The sequence below is a fragment of the Anomaloglossus baeobatrachus genome, chromosome 6 (assembly GCF_048569485.1).
Source record: "Anomaloglossus baeobatrachus isolate aAnoBae1 chromosome 6, aAnoBae1.hap1, whole genome shotgun sequence".
Lineage (NCBI taxonomy): Eukaryota > Metazoa > Chordata > Amphibia > Anura > Aromobatidae > Anomaloglossus > Anomaloglossus baeobatrachus.
In genome coordinates this window covers 121,627,715-121,649,861 of record NC_134358.1, presented here as the reverse complement: position 1 = coordinate 121,649,861, position 22,147 = coordinate 121,627,715, and the positions used below count along the sequence as shown (strand labels likewise).

General features: G+C 42.8%; 1 protein-coding gene across 5 annotated transcripts in view; it reads left to right on the top strand.

The window, feature by feature from the left end:
- Positions 1–22,147, top strand: part of TRIM55 (tripartite motif containing 55) — a 227,787-nt gene that overhangs the window by 153,415 nt on the left and 52,225 nt on the right. For 3 of the 5 annotated variants that reach the window (XM_075353219.1, XM_075353222.1, XM_075353221.1), the window contains exon 9: positions 9,852–10,130. The exons of 1 other annotated variant lie outside the window; for it this stretch is intronic. In XM_075353219.1, coding sequence (XP_075209334.1) covers positions 9,852–10,130 — 279 coding nt within the window. Of the gene's footprint in view, positions 1–9,851; positions 10,131–19,736; positions 19,828–22,147 lie in introns of all 5 variants that reach the window. One more of the 5 variants, XM_075353220.1, reaches the window with a different exon arrangement.

Here is a 22,147-nt window from a genome sequence, read left to right as displayed (position 1 = left end):
CATCCATACCGCCATTTTAATTGACTCCACCAGGGTCACGGAGTCGGGTCCCGCCACCGCTAACTACCCTGGACTAGTCCGGCCTGACACCGAGTCACCTAAGGCCCCGTGGTGGGCTAGTCACATGCATGGGTGGAAAAATAATAAGACTCATATTTATTGAAAAATAATTAAAAAAGGGAAAATGATGTAGAAACCAAACATTGTATAGGCGTCTTCGCGTTTTGAGTCCATAAACGACCATTGTATTTAAGAGACCTGTATGGAATCAAATATCGTGGACCTGGAATATTTTTAACAAAAAATATTTTTTTAATATTACAACCTAGAGATGCTGGACAACTTTGATCTATTTTTCCTTCACAATAAAGACTTATACTCATGTTCATATTGTTACTCATATTTGTACTTTAAAATTCTTTCCATCCTCATGAACTGAGGGATTTTTACTTTTTCTATCAGCCTCTGTTTTCCAGGATCCCCCGTTTCACTCCTCTGACGTTGCAGACACAAAAACACATGATCCCCTAGGGAGCAGGAAGTACGAAGGCAGGGGAGCGGTGCGCTCGGAGAGAAGATAATCAGGAGGACCTCGTAACTGAAATATTTTATTTTAATTGAAATTGTGAAACACCTTACAAAACTTTAATGAAACAGAGCTTCATAGCTGAAAGCATACTTATTGTTTTTTATATTTTTTTTATTTTGTCAATCAATAGTAGAAAATAAAAAAACAGGGGAAACACAGACAAAGATGCTTCAGAATTGTAATCAGAATTTCAAACACTTTCCTATACAAACATGTCAGAAGAACCAGCAGGTCCTTTTAAAAATCTACATGACCATCGCATGGGGAACACTTTGGGAAAAAAAATGAGCCATACACTCCATATACCTCCACTGAAACTTGAATGGAAACATTGAGGCTGGGGCCACACGGGGCACTAGTGCGATGCTCGCATGACACTTGGCTCACGCTGGCAGCACAGCAGGAGTCGAGTGTCATGCTAGTATCCCTGCGACTGAGGTCCGACTGTGCGAGCAGACCTCAGCTGCGGGTGCGGGCCGGCCCTGAAGGGGGCGGGCTGGCATGGATGAGAGGAGGGAGGGATTTATCTCTCTCTCTCCTCCGTAGCCGGCTATTGCGATTCTCGCTCTGCACGCGAGGTACACTGGTGTACTGCGAGTGCAGTGCGATTTTTCTCTCGCCCCATTCACTTGAATGGGTGCGAGAGAAAAGAGTCTTGCATTATAATCGCAGCATGCTGCGATTGTTTTCTTGGTCCGATTAGGGCTGAGAAAATAATCGCTCTCGTGCGCTGACACACAGGCTAGAATTGGTTTGAGTGGAATTCGATGTTTTATCGCACTCCACTCGCACCGATTTTCTCGCCATGTGGCTTAGGCCTGACAGTGTTATTGGCTGTTACCTCCCATAGCACTGAACCAATAGGGAAGGTGTTATTCATTTTTACTAAAGTGCTCCCCTTCACCCAAGTGACTGGGGACACAAAGCTGCGCGAGTGGCAGCAGCAGGCATTGAAAGGAGAAAGGAAGGTATTATTATTATAGCACCATTTATTCCATGGAGCTGTACATGTGAAAAGGGTATACATAATAGGGACAAGTACAATAATCATAAACAATACAAGGCACAGACAGGTACAAGAGGAGAGAGGTCCCTGCCCGCGAGGGCTCACAGTCTACAAGACCAAGAATGGTGACTACACATTGGTAATGAATCTTCAGGGTTTTTGTCTGGATTAAGTGTCACATGTCGAGGGGACATCATGGTCTCTAGGACAATAGTTCAGCTTTTATAGCATATTAAATAAATGGCAATATTTTAGACAGACTTTCCTGGTGATAGGTTCTAATCTGACAGACATGTTTTCTTTGGAGTGATAATTCATTTTCTGAATTTCGATCTTTCTTCCATGTATAGATCAGTAATCAATCATATTATAATGTTAATGGTTTCTGGATAATTTAAGAAAAATAACCTTTTATTAGATTATTTAGGATATTGATTATATCATCGATATGTTTCTATAAACGCTCTGATAGTGAGTGGAACAGGCGACCACGGGAGGTATTGAGCTCTCCATCAATGAAAGCTGGATAGTCATATAGCTGGGATGATTTAGGACAACCTGTACTCGCAGGGGGTTGGACCCGATGGCCCTTGAGGTCCCTTCCAACTTCTATGATCTGGAAACTCTAGGTCAGTGAAGGCGTTAAATGCGTCCAATGACTCTCCTTACGTAGCATAAAAGTAGAATTCTCCTTTTGCTCTTTCAATCTATATTTTGCATGCAAGTAGTGTCTTACCTTGTCTATGCAAGGTAAGACTGATTGCAGTGCTTTTCAAGAGGACTAATTATTACACACTTATCTGTCAATGACAGTGGCTGCTTTTTTTTGTGTTGCTGTTATAATTTATGAGCTTTAGGTTGACTGCTCTTTCACCCCTTCACGACCTTTGACATATATTTATGACCTTGGTTGTGTCCCTGCCTTTGATGTGGGCTCACATGTGAGCACGCACCTTTCCCTGCAGATGAAGGCTGATCTAATCAGACGTCATGTGCCTCTAACAGCCGTGGGTGGATTGGAGATCCACCTGAGTCTACTAACCAATTAAATCCCTCTGTCAGTCTCTGACAGCAGGATTTAACACAAGCCAGCGAAGTCATTTCCCACTCCCTTCGGGGCACCCATAACATAATCGTGGGCCGCCAATGGGTTGTCATGACAACAAAAGCATATCCAGTGGCACTCAATAATATACGGATACATTGGCATTGCATTACTGCTATGAGAATATTGGAAAAAAAAAGAGATAAATACATAGCTAATGTGCAAACTGAGTAAAAAAATGCATAGACATTGCATTACTGCTTTGAAAATATTAGCAAAAAGAGATTCTTAGCTTATGTATTGGCTAATTTGCAGATTTTTAGTCACACAGAGGCATTTAAGGTTAGGTTCCCAATATAATGAGATCACCTTGTCGAGGTTACATGGGTTGGCTAATACATAACTTAAGAATCTCTTTTTGCTAATATTTCCAAAGCAGTAATGCAATGCCTATGTATTTTTTACTAATTTTTCACATTAGCTATGTATTTATATCCTTTTTTCCCACTATTGTTATAGCAGTAATGCAATGCCAATGTATCCTTTTAATATTGAGTGCCACTGGGTTGTCATGTCAGCCAAGGATCAGCTGATGTGATCCTCCTGTGAATGCTGGCTGCAAACCGACATTCCTAGGAGATCATCATTTCTGCTATACAAAGCAGTGCTGATACATTAGCAAATATAATAGAAAGGGGAACGTTTTTAACAATACGGAAAAAATTAAAAAAAAACACAAACATTAGTAAATAGAACTAAAAGTGAAAAAAAGTTTAAAAATATGAAAAATTAAAAAAATACACACATTCAAAGCACCCTCCTTTTCCCCACTGTGAGATAAAACAATAAAAAAATAAATAAAAAAATATTCATATTTGATATTGTTACTTTCAGAAATGCCAATCTAGCAAAATATAAAACAAATTAACCTGATCGGTAAACAGCGTAATGGAAAAAAAAAACCCTCCAGAATTCTTTTTTGGGGGGTTGCCGCAACATTGCAATAGCATACAATAAGAGGCGATCAAAGCATCATATCTACCCCAAAATGGTATCAATAAAAATGTCAGCGTAGGGCACAAAAAATTAGCCATCACTGCGGAGTTGCTATCAGTGTGTCAAGAGTGGGAGAAGAGGGTTGCATTAACAATCCAACACAGTGGGCAGCAATTTGAACACATTTTATAAGTGGTCATAAAATTGTAAATAACTAATGAACGAATAATGTTACGTTAAAACCATGCACACCTTTGTTTTCTTGTGATATTCTCAATAAGTTTGATGTTGTACATGACCCTCTTTCCATTGGAAAAAATAAAGTTGGATCCAAAATGGCTGACTTCAAAATGGCCACCATGGTCACCACCCATCTTGAAAAGTTTCCCCCCTCCCATATACTAATGAGGCACAAACAGGAAGTTGATATTATCAACCATTCCCTTTTCATTTAGGTGTATCCATATAAATGGTCCACCCTGTTCGCTACTTGCTACAAACCGGCACTGATCTGGGGAATCATATTAAAAAGTCAGATTTACCATATAGTGAACTTGGTAAATAAAACCCCCCAGAACAATTGTGGAATTTCACTTTGAATTTTTTTCCCGTTTTCTAGTACACTATATGGTAAAATGAATGGTTTAATTCAAAAGGAAATCTCATCCTGTAAAAAATAGGTCCTCATATGGCAATATTGAAATTTTGTTTTTAAAAAAATTATGGCTCTATGGAGAAGAGGAGGTAAAAAACAAAAGCGAAAAAATGGAAAATAGCTGGGTTATAAAGGGGCTAGTATACCATACCATATATTCTATAATTTACAATTAGAGGCAAACTAAGCTGTTAGTTTTAACCAATCACACATTAATTAATACCAAATATTAGTTAATTAAAGAGGTTTTTACATAAAGATGTTTGTCACCCACAGAAAAAAAGATACATGTGGAGACAATCATTGTTGGGACCTCCATTGATCACAAAAATAGGGGTCTTCCTAAATGTGGTCAGGATTGAATGGAACCTCATGACTGCTGCTGCTCTCTTTACAGTACAAATGATTTTGGATATACGTATTCGTGCATAGGTTTTCCTTGTTCTTACTGGAATGAGAACATTGTAGATTAAGACTGAAGGCAGCAAAACCATGAAGGAACATATGTGGAAACTAGGAGCAATAGAAACAATTGCGAGACAAATCATAATATGTGTTAAACCTAAAGCCTGCTTTACACACTTCAATAGATCTTTCAATCCGTCGTCGGGGTCAAGTTGTAAGTGACGCACATCCGGCATCGTTCGTGACGTATTTGCGTGTGAAACCTACATGCGATCAAGATTGAACGAAAATACGGTGATCGCATACACGTCGTTTATTCCTCATACATTGGACGTTTTGTTGTACGAAACTAGTGAATTGTAACGTGTGACATCCCTCATACGATTTTTCTGTCTGAGGCTATGTGCGCAGGTGTGCGCTCTGCACCGCAGCTTAAAAAAGGTCTGCTTCAGAGCGCAGCTGAAAAGCTGCGTTCTGAAGCGCCTCACAATGGCTGTCATTAACTAATCTCTGTCAGTCCGTCACTATCTCTGTCCCTCACTCTCTGTCCATGTCAGTCTATCCCCCTCTCTCATATACTCACCGATCCCCGATCCCCGGCGCTGCACGGCATTCACACTGCTCTGGCGGCTTTTACTGTTTTGAAAAAGCCGGCCGCCCATTAAACAATCTCGTATTCCCTGCTTACCCCGCCCACCGGCGCCTATGATTGGTTACAGTGAGACACGCCCCCCACGCTGAGTGACAGGTGTCACACTGCACCCAATCACAGCAGCCGGTGGGCGTGTCTATACTGTGCATTGAAATAAATAATTAAATAATTAAAAAAAACGGCGTGCGGTTCCCCCCAATTTTAATACCAGCCAGATAAAGCCATACGGCTGAAGGCTGGTATTCTCAGGATGGGGAGCTCCACGTTATGGGGAGCCCCCCAGCCTAACAATATCAGCCAACAGCCGCCCAGAATTGCCGCATACATTATATGCGACAGATCTGGGACTGTACCCGGCTCTTCCCGATTTGCCCTGGTGCGTTGGCAAATCGGGGTAATAAGGAGTTATTGGCAGCCCATAGCTGCCAATAAGTCCTAGATTAATCATGTCAGGCGTCTATGAGACACCTTCCATGATTAATCTGTAGATTACAGTAAATAAACACACACCCGAAAAAATCCTTTATTGGAAATAAAAAACACACACACATTCCCTGGTTCACCACTTTAATCAGCCCCAAAAGCCCTCCTTGTCCGGCGTAATCCAGGATGATCCAGCGTCGCTTCCAGCGCTGCTGCATGGAGGTGACCGGAGCTGCAGAATACACCGTCGCTCCGGTCACCTCCACACAGCAAATGAAGACAGCCGGCGATCAGCTGACCTGTCACTGAGGTTACCCGCTGTCACCGCTGCATCCACCGCTGGATCCAGTGACAGCGGGTAACCTCAGTGACTGGTCAGCTGATCGCACGGCTGTGTTCATTTGCTGTGTGGAGGTGACCGGAGCGGCTGTGTCTGCTGCAGCTCCGGTCACCTCCATGCAGCAGCGCTGGATGCGACGCTGGATCATCCTGGATTACGCCGGACAAGGAGGGCTTTTTGGGGCTGATTAAAGTGGTGAACCAGGGAATGTGTGTGTGTTTTTTATTTCCAATAAAGGATTTTTTCGGGTGTGTGTTTATTTACTGTAATCTACAAATTAATCATGGAGGGTGTCTCATAGACGCCTGACATGATTAATCTAGGACTTATTGGCAGCTATGGGCTGCCAATAACTCCTTATTACCCCGATTTGCCAACGCACCAGGGCAAATCGGGAAGAGCCGGGTACAGTCCCAGATCTGTCGCATATAATGTATGCGGCAATTCTGGGCGGCTGTTGGCTGATATTGTTAGGCTGGGGGGCTCCCCATAACGTGGAGCTCCCCATCCTGAGAATACCAGCCTTCAGCCGTATGGCTTTATCTGGCTGGTATTAAAATTGGGGGGAACCGCACGCCGTTTTTTTTAATTATTTAATTATTTATTTCAATGCACAGTATAGACACGCCCACCGGCTGCTGTGATTGGGTGCAGTGTGACACCTGTCACTCAGCGTGGGGGGCGTGTCTCACTGTAACCAATCATAGGCGCCGGTGGGCGGGGTAAGCAGGGAATACGAGATTGTTTAATGGGCGGCCGGCTTTTTCAAAACAGTAAAAGCCGCCAGAGCAGTGTGAACGCCGTGCAGCGCCGGGGATCGGGGATTGGTGAGTATGAGAGAGGGCTGCTAACTTCAGTTACTCAGGGGATTAGCGGTCACCGGTGAGTCCTTCACAGGTGACCGCTAATCAGGGCGCGACACAGACAGAGCCGCAGCATGACCATGAAGTCGGGTGAAGTTCACCCGAGTTCATTCTGACAGTGCGGCTCTGTCTGTGTCTGCTGTCATCTGCCATTCACCTCTGCTACATGGCTCTCTGTGTCTGCTGTCAGCGGCCATGTAGCAGAGCTGAATGGCAGATGACATAGTAAAAACGCATCCCTACACATTACACATGCTTGTCAAGTCAATAAATAAAAAAAAAAAAGGTGCCCAATGCATACGTCACAGAACACGTGATCTAAAGGATCGCACACAAAATTGACCAATTTAACATAGGCTACTAACGCTCGTGTGACAGCAAATGAACGACCTACGTGCAATCTCATTCAATCGCATATGCGACCTGGGCATGTCACATCGCATACGAGATCGCAGACCTAATTGTAAGGTGTAAAGCTGGCTTTAGATTCCTCAAAGTTCCCCCCTCTTACTTTGATGACATTTTGCACCCCATGGCATTCTCTCAAGTAGCTTCATTAGGTCGTCAACTCAAATGGCTTCAAATTAACAGGTATGCTTCATCAAGAGTTCATTTGCAGTGGAAACGGAGCACACTGCCATACATTGCTGTGTCCTAGTCAACAACTATTTGAAGCCAAAATATGGCAAGAACCACTAAAGTAAGGAAAGAGAAGTTAGAGTCAATCAATACTTTAAAAGACCACTCCAGAGATATTTTAATTTCTCCTTTTTTAGCAATCATGTGTGTATGTGTAATGATGGCAGAAATATACTCCCCAGTCGCTGACTGCTACCATTTTCAGTGCCCTCCTAGTCCACTCCAGGTTCACGTGACCAGAGGTTCAACCGAGGTTGCTTTTTAAATGTTCTCAATGTAACCCTGACTAAGGCATCCTTCACACGTCAGTGATTCTGGTACGTATGACCTCTGTTTTCATACGTACCGGTAACACGGACATATGCAGACCCATTAAAATCAATGGGTCTACGCACACATCAGTGTTTTCAGAAGTCCGTGTGTAGCATGTCTGTGTGTTCTGCATGGAGACAAGTCCGTTTTTCTCTGGCAGCACTGATGTCACACGGACCACACAGTGGTGTGATCCTTGTGGCATCAGTGTGACATGTACTGGCGTAAAGAAGTGTCTTTGAAATAAAAACATTTCTATACTCACCTGTCTCCAGCGCTGCTGTCTTCAGCACTGCTGTCACTTGCTTCGAGGCCTGCTCATTATGCTCATGAATATTCACTGCACCACGGACGCGGAAGCAGAAACGCCGGAAACATCAGCACGAGAGACAGCAGTGCCAGGGACAGGTGAGTAAAAGGTTTCTGCTCTCTGTGTGCTATCACGGATAGCACAAGGTGAACACTAGTGTGCCAAAATCAAGGCACCTGGATAGGCCATACGCACCTTCAACAAAGCTGAGTAAAACACGAAAGTTTTTCACAGACGTGTTAAGGGGGCCTAAAGAGAAGGAAAAATAGACAATTCAAATGGACCCCCATTCGTTTCACCAGTTGGGATCTCTGCATGACTCATCTTTCCGCAGCACAGGTTATAAATGTCTTTGTTAGGAAACACCCCTAGAGGACCTGTCAACAAATATTCATATTGCAAGATGTAATAGTTGCTGCAAATTGAAAAAAAAGTATATATTTATTTTTTATTTTGCCTCTCCATTGCTGAGATTATTGCAATCAAAGTATTTATCGAGTCCAAGTTATCAGATAGCAACTCATATAGGAAGAAGAAGTACACAACTCAGTGAAAAGACCCACTTGGCATTAACTAAAGTTTAAGCCTGCTTTACACGTTGCAATTTTGCATACGATATCGTATGCGATTTGCAACGCCCCCATCGTATGTGCAGCATGTTCAATTTGTTGAATGTGCCGCACAAACGATTAACCCCCGTTACACGTACTTACCTTCCATACGACCTCAATGTGGGCGGCGAACATCCACTTCCTGGAGTGGGAGGGACGTTCGGCGTCACAGCAACGTCACGCGGCAGCCGGCCAATAGAAGCAGAGGGGCGGAGCTGAGCGGGACGTAAACATCCCGCCCACCTCCTTCCTTCCGCATTGTGGGCCGGGAGCCGCAGGACGCAGGTAAGATCTGTTCATCGTTCCCGGGGTGTCACACACTGCGATGTGTGCTACCCCGGGAACGTTGAACAATCTGACGTTCAATTCTAGAGAAATGAACGATGTGCATGCGATGAACGTTTTAACACTCAATCGCAATCGCACGTACCTGTCACACACTGCAATGTACCTTACAATGCCGGATGTGCGTCACTTACGACGTGACCCCGCCGACACATTGTAAGATATATTGCTGCGTGTAAAGCAGGCTTAACTCTAAATACTTTGGTAATATCTCCACAACAGAAAGGCAAAATAAAAAAACCTCCTTTTTAATGCTCTCTGCAGCTACTATTACATTATGTGACCAGTTCAACAGGAAAAAATTCGTGAAAGGTCCTTTTTATAAACTAATGTATTAAGATCATGCTTTTTTCATGCTGGCTACAATTCCTATGTGCTGCTTTTGGAGATTGGATGATAGCGTAAATCTTGTATTATTAATGCTGACTTTATTATTGATGTATTTCTTTTCTATATCTGACTCTAAAAGCTATTGTATTAGGAAATACAGTTGCGGAATCCATTGACTATGCCATCGTCATTAGGACCTTAATGCTTTTTAGCTTGGGATCTTGCTTGCTCTCCGATATGTTGCCTTATAAGCTGAATCTACATGTCCAGGAAATTGAGGTTGCATTCCAGAAGATAACATGGCTTTCTATTTTATTTGTTCTGATAAAGGATGGTGTTGAGCCAAGTGGTATTCAACAGACTCCTAACCTTCAAGTGCTCTCAACTGCAGAAACCTCAGATCCGTTATTTTACCCTAACTGGTATAAGAGCCAAGCACAGCAGCAATCTAAACCAAACAAGCTCCAGCTGAATGATGCTGTGGGTCAGATAGATCCTTCCATTCCTAAGGAAATGACTGAAAAGAAAGTAGACCCAACAGCAGGACTCATTGAGGAGAGTGTGGTAGTGGCTGGTAAGGAAACCAGTCCATCTGCAAATAATCCGCAGGTCAGTAATCATGTCCATGTTGCCTATATGTGCCTTGACATTGCTACGCTAGTAAAAAACAAAATAAAACACTTTGATGTGCGAGCAGTACCATGCTCAGGTGCTCAGAACTCGTAATGAGCGATCACACTCTCAGATGGGCTCTATTTGTGTACCACGTATAATGGAAGTTAAAAATGAAAGCATTTTTCTGGAAGATCTTGAAAAATTCTTGAGTTCCCATTGACTTCCATTATACTCGGTACACGAGTTGAGCCTGTCCGAGCAACCATCTGTTCGTTATGAGTACTGAGCACCCGAGCATTGTAGTGCTCGATCATCACTAACTATGAGCCTTCTTATAATGCTATAATGACTAAGGCCTCCGTCACATGTCCGTGTTATTAGTATGTGTGATGTTCGTTTTCACACATACCGGAGATATGGACACACGTAGACCCATCAAATTCAATGGGTTTGTGCACACGTCTGTGTTTTCACACTGCCTAGCACACATGTGTCTGTGTGCTCCACACGGCGACATGTTCACTTTTGTCCAGCAGCATGGGTGTCACACAGGCAGCACGCTGATGCGATCCATGTGACATCAGTGTGACATGTATTGAAGAAAACACGTGTCACATAAAATCAAAAATTGTTATACTTGCCTGTTTCCGGCGCTGCTGTCTCTGATTCTGCTGTGGCTTCCAGGCCTGCTCATTATGCTCATTGCATATTCACTGCACTCACTGCGGACCCGGAAGTAACAGCAGCGCCGCAGACAGCAGCGCTGTGGACAGGTAAGTATACTAGCACATGCTGTCCGTGTGCTATCCGGATGTCACATGGACAGCACACATAACACACACACACGGACACCCACATATGCACCTACACCACGGATCGTGAAACACGTGTGCGTTTTATGTGGACGTATAAAAGAGGCATAAAGAATAGACTTACTAAAAGTGGAGATTAAAAATACATTATGACACTTCTGTGTAGCTCTATGATAAGTTTATGAACTACTAAGCCTTTAGTTTAATATTAGTTTCTTCTCTTAGTTTATTAATATACCTTACGCTCACCAGTTAATACATTTTAGTGTTAGCATTGATTTTTAAAAAAGACTGCTTAAATGTTGCAAATAAATAATAATAATGTATATTGTTTACATTTACATATTGTTTCATAATCTTAAATTATGTTTTATAATTGTGCAAGAAACAGTATCCGGTATACGGTATTTGCCTAGAAGAAACGACCCGCACCAATAAAAAATCTCAGTTCATTCAGACTCCATTAAAAATCATACAGCATCAGCCAAGCTCTTACTAACGGCTCCAAAAAAAGTGACATTCCAACTATGTAATTAAAAGTTAATTTCTCATTAGATGGTTTATGTTTTTTTAATGGGTGCTGAATAAACTTTCATTGTCACATTGGTGCTGGACGTGTCGAAATTTCCACCTCCACAAGCAATTCATTGTAGTGTGAGTGAAAAGCTGGTTAATTTGGAATACTGGAGTCTGTGGGAATTCTATATTCTTTGCCTATTCTGTACAGAGCTAGTTCTGAACATTTTAATACCTAAAATTTATTTTTTAACCCAACTCATGACGCATAATCTCATGCAAAAAGGAATAATGTATCCCAACTTACTAGTTTTCAAAAAGAATCTGTGTAAAATCTCTATGTAGGTTAGCACAATTTATGAACTAAAAATACTATGCATCAGAAAACCGAGGAGCATATCGAAAAGACTGCATTCAAATGAGAAAAAATGCTTTACATCTGCACAACGTGGCTCTTTTGGGGCAATTTTTGTATTTTGTGATGCCCTACAAAAGGGATTTGGATTGTGAATTTCCGTACTTGTACGTTGAATAACAAGGCTTTAATAATACATTCCTAGCCAAGGTTATAAAGACAAAATATGCAACAATTTGATAACTTATTCGAGTGAAATTAAATTCTACTCAAATTTTACAAAAATTTGTGTTCTTCAGTATACAAATTATTAGTAGGGATGAACGAATACTTTGATTATTCGGCTTTGCGAATATTTTCAGAATACCGCGCCGCTATTCGACTATTCGCGAATACTCGATGCGCAATGTAAGTGTATGGGAAAACCGAATAACAACTATTCAGTACTATTCTGGCTTCCCATAGATTTACATTGCGCATCGAATAGTCGAATAGCGGCGAGGTATTCGGAAAATATTCGCGAAGCCGAATATTTGAGGTATTTGATTATCCCTAATTATTAGTCATTCCCTTCTGGCTAATTCAATTCAGCAACATGGCAATCAGCTGCAGCAGCCATGTTGTTGAACAATAAAGGCCAAGCGAGCTGCTAAAAATGTAATAATAATTAATGATGGGCAGACCCGTACTGTAAAAGTCCGGATCTGCGCGTATTCAAAAGTACCAGGTGCCGGACCTGGTCCCAGGATTGATCCAAATCCGGCACTGGGGAAATAAAAAACAAAATAAAGGAAAAATAAAGCATATAAGAATGAAGCAAGCGCATCATACTTACTGAGTCTCCGACACGGATGTACACTACTCCTGCGGCCTCTCCTTCACTGTCTGGGCCTCTCATCATTGCTCATCCATATGCACTGCTTTCCCTGCCCACCGGCCATCCTGACATCTGTGATTGGTTGCAGTCAGACACACACCCCCAGCCTGTGTCACAACGTCTGACTGCAAACAATCACAGTCGATGTCTGCGGGTCAGTATCGTAGTATAAAAATAAATAAAAAATATTTGGTGTAGGGTCCCCCATATCATAATACCCAGCACAGATAAAGCATATGGCTACAGGCTTCATCCCTTAGCTGTGCACTTATCTTGGTTCTTGGTTCTGTGAGGGACCACATGCGGCTTTTTTTTTAATTATTTAAGTAAATAATTTTAAAAATGATGTGCTGTTACCCCCAATATAGATACCTAGCCATGGTAAAGCTTGACAGCTGGGGGCTGGTATTCTCAGTGTGGGGAGGCCCATGCTTATTGGGCCACCCCCAGCCTTAAAATAGCAGCCTGCAGCTGGCCAATATTGTTGCATCTATTAGATGCGACAATCCCGGCACTTTACCATGGTCTTCCCGATTTCTCTGGTGCGGTGAAAATTGAGGTAATAAGGGGTTAGTAACAGCCCATAGCTGCCACTAAGCCCTAGATTAGTAACGTGGAGAGTCTATGAGCCCCCCATTACTAAGTGAAAGTTAATAAACACAAACATAATCCACACAAGGTCCCATGATGATTAATTTTATACCATGATACTGACTCGCAGACAGCACCTGTGATTGGTTGCAGTCAAATGCTGTCACACGGGCTAGGGGCACGTCTGACTGCAACCAATCAAAGAAGCCAGGATGGCTGGTGAGAGAGGAAAGAAGTGTATATGGATGAGCAATAAAGAGCAGCCCAGGAAGTGAATGAGAGACCACAGGAGCATTGTACAGCTGTGCCGGAGCCTCAGTAAGTACAGTGCACTTGCTCCTATCCCCTTATCCCTTCTACCACCATTTTTAACCACCAGATTCTGGTCCCCATAGACTTAAATGGGGACCAAAATCTGTGCCAGAACCAGATTTTAAAAACTGGATTACTGGGATCCACCGGTCCCGGTTATCTGTAAGTCTGCTCATCACTAATAATAACACTTGACCGTGCATATGTCTCACCATCCTGCAACCCTCTGTCCGTGCTTCCAGACGATAAGTTCTCTCTCTTTCTCTCTCTTCCTCTATCTCTTACATCTGGCTGTCTGTGCCCTGCTACATCTAATTGTCTCACTCAGATGTAGCAGAGCTGAAACTGTCAGAGATGCTGCATCAGATGTAGCACGGCAGAGTGGCAGGAACCGGTGACAGGTCAGGGAAGAATGACAGGGTAGAGTGGCAGGGAGGAGCAGAGTGGCAGGGTAGAGTGGCAGGGAAGAGTGACAGGTCAGGGAAGAATGACAGGGAAGAGTGGCAGGGAGGAGCAGAGTGGCAGGGCAGAGTGGCAGGGCAGTGTGAAAGGGCACTAAGCAGGGCAGAGCACCAGAACAGAGTGAACAGGCAGAGGAAAGGGCAGAATGACAGGACAGAGTGGTAGGGAAGAGCATAGTGACAGGGCAGAATGACAAAGCAGAGTGGCAGCAAAGAGCAGAGTGGCAGGGCATAGTGGCAGGGTGGCAGGGCAGCAGGTCAGGGCAGAAGAGAGTGATGGGGTAGAGTGACTGTACAAAATAAAATGGCAGAATGAATGATCAGAGTGGCAGGGCAGTGTGGCAGACCAGAGCTGAGTGATGAAGTAGAGTGACAGGGGGAGTAGCAGGGGACAGTGACAGGTAAGAGCAGAGCACAGTGGAAGAGCGGAGAGGCAAAGTGGTGGGGTAGAATGGCAGGGAATAGTGGCAGGGCAGTGTGGCAGGGTAATAATGTAGGGTGGCGTGGCAGAGTGCAGGGCAGAGACACAGAGTGAATGAGACTAGTGACAGGGAAGAGCACAGTGACAGAGCATAGTGGCAGAGCATAGTGGCAGGGCGGTAAGGTAGAGCAGCAAAGCAGAGCAGAATGGCATGGTAAAGTAGCAGGGCAGAGCAGCAGGGCAGAACGCGAGGGCAGAGTGACAGGACAGAATGACAGGGCAGAGCAAAGTGATGGTGCAGAGTGACAGGGCAGAATAACAGGTCACATTGGCAGTTCAGAGCACAGTGACAAAGCAGGACAGAATGGCAGAGCAGAGTGATGTGGCATAGTGACAGGGCAAAATGACAGGCCAGAGTGGCAGGGGAGAGCAGAGTGACAGGCCAAAGTGGCAGAGTAGAGAGGCAGGGCAGAGTGGTGGGGCAGAGTGACAGGACAGAGTGGCAAAGCAGAATGACCGGGGGGACTGACGGGGTAGAGTGGCAGGGCAGAATGAAAGGGCAGGGTGGCAAGGCATAACAGAGTGGCAGAGCAGAGTGACAGGGTAGAGCATCAGGGCAGAGTGATTAGGCAGAATGACAAAGTAGAATGGCTGAGCAGAAAAGAATGACAGAGCAGAGTGACAGGAGAGATTGATATGGCAGAATGACAGAGCAGAGTGGCAAGGCAGAGCCCAGTGATAGGACAGAATGACAGGGCAGAATGACAGGGCAGAGCACAGTGACAGGGTAGAGTGGTAGGGTAGAGAGATGGTTTAGGTCAAGCAGAGTATAAACATATGTAACGTCTCCAACCTTCTCAGCTCTGCTAGATCTGAATGAGACATCATAAACCTATGACAAATGGAGTCATGATATCCAGCTAAGTTATTAAATAGAGACAAATATTTTATTAAATATCATAGTAACAAAATAAACATATTTAAAATCATGGTGCAGATAAGGATTGGAGACAGCAAGAAGTGCCAATAGCTAAATAAACATAGTAAAGAGGAGGGTTCCTCTTTCACTAAAGTGTGCAATACAATAACAAACCATCACAGGAGTGATGTCTATCTAGCGCAGTATATTATACACTTACCCATAGTTCCCCCAATTAGCGAACGCCACCTCAACATTGGTGTTATTGGAGCTTTGTTCTCAGAACATTTTCAAAAAGAGTCTCCATTGGTCACTTGCGCTCATCAGCAGGTACAGACTTTGTAACGCTCTTCAGGATTGGATTACGTTGAAACTTTCTTTTTAATTAATAATTTGGTGAACAAGGGAGTGTGGTGGAGTATTTACTCACGATTGGGTTACATCAAAACTTTGAGTAATTTTCTGAGACAAAAACAATGAAGATTTCAGAAAATCCATTAAAGGTAATCTGTCACCAGATTTTTCATGTGTGAACTAAGACTAGCACCTTCAGCTTCGCCTGTGCTGCATTCCAAAAAAGGTGTATATCATTCCCTGACTCCACCTGTATGCCCCCCTAAAACCTTTTTATATTCTCCCGCGCTGTATGTAAATCCAAATGGTCTAGTAGTCCGATCGGACTCCTTGATGCAGCGACTATCCCTCCACTGCAGCACTGATTGCTTTCCTTTTCCTCTTATTGATGTGCATGACACCTCCGGTGTCATCCACATTGTGGAGACATGGGTGTCAGTGGATGCTCTCATCCACTGGCCCGGTCACCCTTAGAAAGACCACATGGACCAGGGCTCATCCCAACTGAAAGCCCAAACGCCTTACCCATGGACAGAACACTAATCAGACAACACAGGGTGCGGGACTACAATAATTAAACTTTATTGGATCCCCAACAGTCAAAGGTATGTAACACAAAATCATGCAAATCACACATGTAACGGGCAACAGAGTCATTGTTCCGCTGGCTCACCAGGGATTAGCATATTCGTGCTTTCGAAGCTTTCAAGGCCCCAAACTAGCAGCACCCTGCTTTTGGCAAGCACCCACCGGGAACAGGATAGTGACAAGCATAGGAACCTTCATGAACACTGCAAGGTCCGTAACCAGGTAACCAAATCGTCCCAACCTGGGTTTCTTCCAGCCGAATCCTAGAATCCTTGGTGGTACTCCTGTACAATATAATCCAGTTTCTGATCCCCTAACCGGTGCTGAAGTGCCTAGGCTGGGTAAAGGACTTCCAACCGGGACCGAAACCCCTAGATTAAAGCCATGTAGCAAAGACCTCCTGGTGACTCCAGCAGTCCCTTTTTATATCTCTCGGGCACTCATCCCACGGTATAGTGGTTTTACAGGATTGGTGAAATAAGGCTGTGCTCTTATTGTGTCGCATGCCAATCCGCATAGTTAATTATCCTGTATAATTCTCATCTGAGTGAGGTAGACAGAGAGGCTGAGGGAATTTACATTAATTTAGCAATACACCTACTCAAACAATGGAAGTAAGTCTTGCAATGAGTCCGGCGGAAAACAATGATTTAATAAATGTGAGTTAACATACCACAGGGACCCATGTCTTTCCAAATTAAGAACATTAACCCCTGACAGACATTGAACAGGGCTATGTCTTCACACAGACAGCTGTGGGAAATCTTGCGCCTGCACATACATATTACCCACACGTGCATGCTCACTTTGCTCTGCCCTATTGTGGGCAGAGCCTAAAACATAAGTGCATGTGCGAGCTGTCGATGTCTCTGGGCAGGCGTGAAATTTTGCCAGGCTACTGTGCAGACAGGTCGCCAGCTTGCGCAGGCAGACTTATGTATTATGCTCTGCCTGCAGAAGGGCAGAGCGAAGTGCACATGCGCATGCCAGCAATGTGCATGCGCAGGCGCAAGATTTCCCACAGCTATGTGGATGAAGCAGGAGATGTCATCCACATCAATCAGAGGAATTGAATGGCACTCAGTGGCAGGGAGTAGAGATAGATGCTGCAGCAAGGACACCCATCTGACCGGACAAACCAAATTTACATACAGCACAGGAGAAGATAAAAAGGTTTTGGGGGTTATACAGGGGGAGTCAGGGGATAATATACACCTTAATGGAAAGCAGAGCAGGTGATACTGAAGCTGCTAGTCTTAGTTCACACATGAAAAATCTGGTGGCAGGTTCCTTTTAATGGATTTTCTGAAAACTTCATTACTCCTATTAGGGTATATATCCTATTGGTACTAATAAAGTCTTTAAATACTACTATCAACAGTACGTAGAAACATACAGGTGCTCAAACAAAAACTCTTGTACTTTATCTAATACCTCAGGGATTTACTAGCAAATCTTTTTTTCATTGCAAAAATACAGCTAGCAACATCTGTAAATTGAAACAATCCATAAAAATAGGATACTTTCTCCAGTTTCCATTTTCGTTGCTTTGTTGTATCTGTGATATTTATATCACAGTATATATAGTTAGAAGAAGTTGTGCTGTTACAGTGGAACCTTGGTTTACGATAACAATTCGTTCTGGGAGTGTGCTTGTAAACCAAGTTACTCGTCTAGCAAAGCAAAATTTCCCATAGGAAATCATTGGAATGCAGACAATTCGTTCCACAACTTGTTCAATGTCCCATCCTGGTCCCCTATTGTGCCATTCCACACATGCATAAACACACAAAAACTCACATATTATGCTCACCTTACCTTCCATTCCATCGTCGGCCTCGTGGTTCTTGTAGTCCGCAGGTACAGGATGTGTATCGGGTAACCATCGCGACCGATGCCGGACCTTTCGCTGCCAGAGAGCTGATGTCAAAGGCATGAGCCACTTGCCTCTGATTGGCCAGCGCGCTGCCTTTGAGTAGCGGCTGACAGTGGAAGTTTCTCCATCGTCGCGATGGTTACCGGATCCACATCTTGTACCGGCGGACTACAAGAACTGTGAGGCCAGCGAGGGAACGGAAGGTAAGGTGAGCATAATATGTGTTAGTGTGTGTTTGTGCGGACTGCAGGAGCGGGTCAGAGCGCGGTGAAAGTACGGAACCAGAAGTGTGTGCGGTGAGTGTTTGCTTGTACAGCAAAGCTTGCTCGTAAACTGAGTTACAAATTTACAGCAAGCTTTGCCAGTATAGCGAAATTCTCGCAAACTGAGTTACTCGTAAACCGAGGTTCCACTGTATTTTGATTGCAATCATCATCATTTTACAGTTTACAATAAAATCTCTATCAAATCCACGGATCATAAAGTGATTGCATATCTTAGGGCGCAACCTGTTAAATAACCTCATTTTATAACTAAAGGTTGATTCTACTGATACATAAATAACTTTGTCTTTCAGTAAAGTCAATTTGTGATAAACCTTTGAAACACGAAAAAAAATCCTAATATCCTATTGGTATTTTAAATCAATTGTCCAATCATTTTCCCTACAGCCTTTAGCTGTCTGCTTTACCTTGGCTGGTTATCCAAAAATAGATTTTTTCATTTATTTAAATATATAAAAGAACAATGTGGGAAGCCTCCTTCTTTTGATAAACAGCCAAGGTAAAGCAGACAGCTGGGGGCTGGCATTATCAGGCTGGGAAGTCAGTATTTCATGGATGTGAAAATAGTACTTATAACGCTAACTAGATATTTCCATATACTTGGTAAATGTAATTTAAAAGTTGCAGAGTTGATCTCACATGAAAAATTCAAGAACAAAATATGGTATTTATCGACATGAAAATATGTGTGGCTATACAGTACCCTGGAAACATTTTGGACAGTTATGGAAAAAAGCCTTAAAATAAGAACTGAAATTCAATGAACAAAAAAAAATCATTTGGTGTGACCGACCTATGCTTTCAAAAGAGCATTAATTCTTCTAGGTATACTTATACAACGACAGGAGTTTTCTAGGGTTACAGTCAGGTGTATGAGTAACTAATTATAGTAAGTAAATGATAATAATCAGCATTATTATATGTAGGATTTTAGCAGTTATCAACTGAAACAGAAACAGATGTGTAGGAGGCTTAAAACTCGGTGAGAAATAGCCAAACTCTGTTACATAGGTGAGTGTCATGTCACAGGCCATATACCATGGCATGACTGTATATTACATGAGTGTAAATCCTAACACATCGCTCCCATAATTCAATTCACTGGGGTAATGTTTTTACTCTAAACTTCCATCATGACATTTTTAGTGCTTGAATGATAAAGCTATGGATCCTTGTTGAAGCCTGTATTATACTAATGTCAATGGTGAAAGAATGTTTTCTTATCTCCTCACAGGGCTTAGTTCTCAGCTTATCAATTCTGACTATAGTAATGATACTGCACCATCTCTGGAATCAAATTCAGTACATGATATTTACTCTTATGGGTAGGAAATACTTTGATTTCTTCATTTACTAACAGATCATCTTCTCATCCTAACTAGTTTGCAAAAAATGTGCTTTCAACTTACTGATATAAAATACAACTTACCAAAAAATGTGTAATTATATTAACTAGACTATGCTGTGTTTAAACATGTGCTTAATATGGGTCACAGCCAAGTATGTACAGTATATAGCGTTTCATGGAATCAAAGAATTGAAATCCTCCAGAAGAATTCTTATCTTATATCTCAAAGTAAAGTCAAGAGTACTCCTAAAGGATAACTTTATATTATTGCTTTTTCAGTATGGCTGTTTGCTTCAGACTCACTAGTGGATTCCTATGAAACTGTCAGTTCGGGTCACTAGACCTGTGGTCTGCAACTATGTCTAAAATAGGGACTGAAAAAAATGCCCTTATTTTTACTCGTAAAGAACTGGCCTCATATTGAGGAATTCATCCCTGTACCATCCCTGCCGTTGTGTAGATCCATCAAGAGCGTCACCACCACTGTGACAGTCGAAGAAGACTTTCAGTAGTCTCCTGGTTGCAACACCTTTTACCTGTCTTCCGGAGCTGAGTTTTACAGAGGTCTGAAGAAGATGATTGACTGGGCCTGTTGTAAAAGTGAGACTGTCATGTGATGTTCAGTTCCAAACTCGTTAGGTACCATGGTAGCATCATGCCCTGTTCACACTGCAAAGTCTGACAAGCAACCTATTGTCAGCCAGAGCTGGGCATCGGCTGTTTCATGTCCACTATTCCTCAGTCCTGCAGGAGTTAATTCCTGCTGACCTGGGAAACTCTACTAGGAGTTCAGGTTGCTAATTACCAATCACAGCAGTCTCCTTCCTATATAAGATTCTGGATCCTGGTGCTCAGTTCCGATAATAGCAGCGATTCCGATCTTATTGTGGTGATCCAATCTATTGGTGATCTGTGGTGTGCTATACTGTGTGGTGCGGAAGTTTCCCAGTTGTCAGTTTACTTCTTCCCTTTTACGATAGTTTCCCCTGTGCATGTATAGTCGCTCCTTTGTGTTTGTTTGCAGTGTGCATAAGTTTTGTTTTTTCCCTTGTCTGTGTTTAGTTGTGGGGTTTGTGACTATGGTCCTGCAAAACCCCTGGGGGAGAGGCATTACACACCAGGGATTGGACAGGAGTTAGGGTCATGGTGGTGGCTCAGATCTCACTACCATCAAGCGTACCTCTGAGATAAGTGATAGCGCAGGGTCCCCAGTCTGAGGGCCATCTTAAGTGTCCCTGTTCATTCATCCTATCCCCATGACAGAGACCTATCCAGCCCCCATTATTACACAGGTGTAATCCACAGAGGATAACAATTGCAAGCATATGGATAAGATTTTAACAACTCTCTTCAACAAACTGCTTATTTTTTTCTGCATGGAAACTGATCATTTTTATAGATCCAGAACGTCAATTTCTTTTGTAGTTTTTACTTTTTTTAAAAGCAGAAGGGGTGAAATCCACTGGGGAAGAAAATATTCCACTTGTAGACCTATCGGTTGGAACTTTAATGCAAGATCAACAATTGTCCCATTCAAAAATTTGATATTTGATCCAGCACTTTATATGCCATCCTTGTTGATCAGGAAATGGACAAAAGGCTAGACATGCTACACATGCTCTTGCCATTTGTCAGAATCCAAAACTATATCAAAAGGTGTCAGTAAAGACCTCTTGGTCCTGTTAAGGCAAACCCTTTTTTAAAAAGCTGCTGACTTCCCTTGTCAACATATTGTCACTACGAAATAAATGCGTTTTCATTTTGAATGGCCAAGGGATTGGATGATCATTTGACACTGAGTATATACAGTCCTCATTATTGATATTGGAAACGGAAGGAATGTTACCGCTCGTACTTCTGGAATTATGCTGCGGGGTTGCATAATGCGAAAAACAAGAGCACAAGGAGTACTGATGCAATTAGTATAGATTTATTAAGTATTTATATATAAATGACAATTAAAAGGGTAATAGGACATGTACAAGCATAGGTTCAGGGAATAAAAATCTGGGTCCCACTGACCACAATGAGGAACACAGTAACAGGCAAGGATAAAGCTTAGGCTCAAATCATACACTGATTCACTATAATGGTTCAAGGTAACCAGGTTAAAGAGTTAGGTTACCACCAATACGAGTAAATAACATCCATAAGCTCAATCACATGTATATATGTAGCTAAATATCAAGTAGTGCCTAAGTGGGCATATAAATGTGATATGAGGGAAAACCAAGTAATGGACAAATGCAAAAGGCATGAAAAGAAGGGGAGTGACAGTGTAGTTTGAGCTCATATGG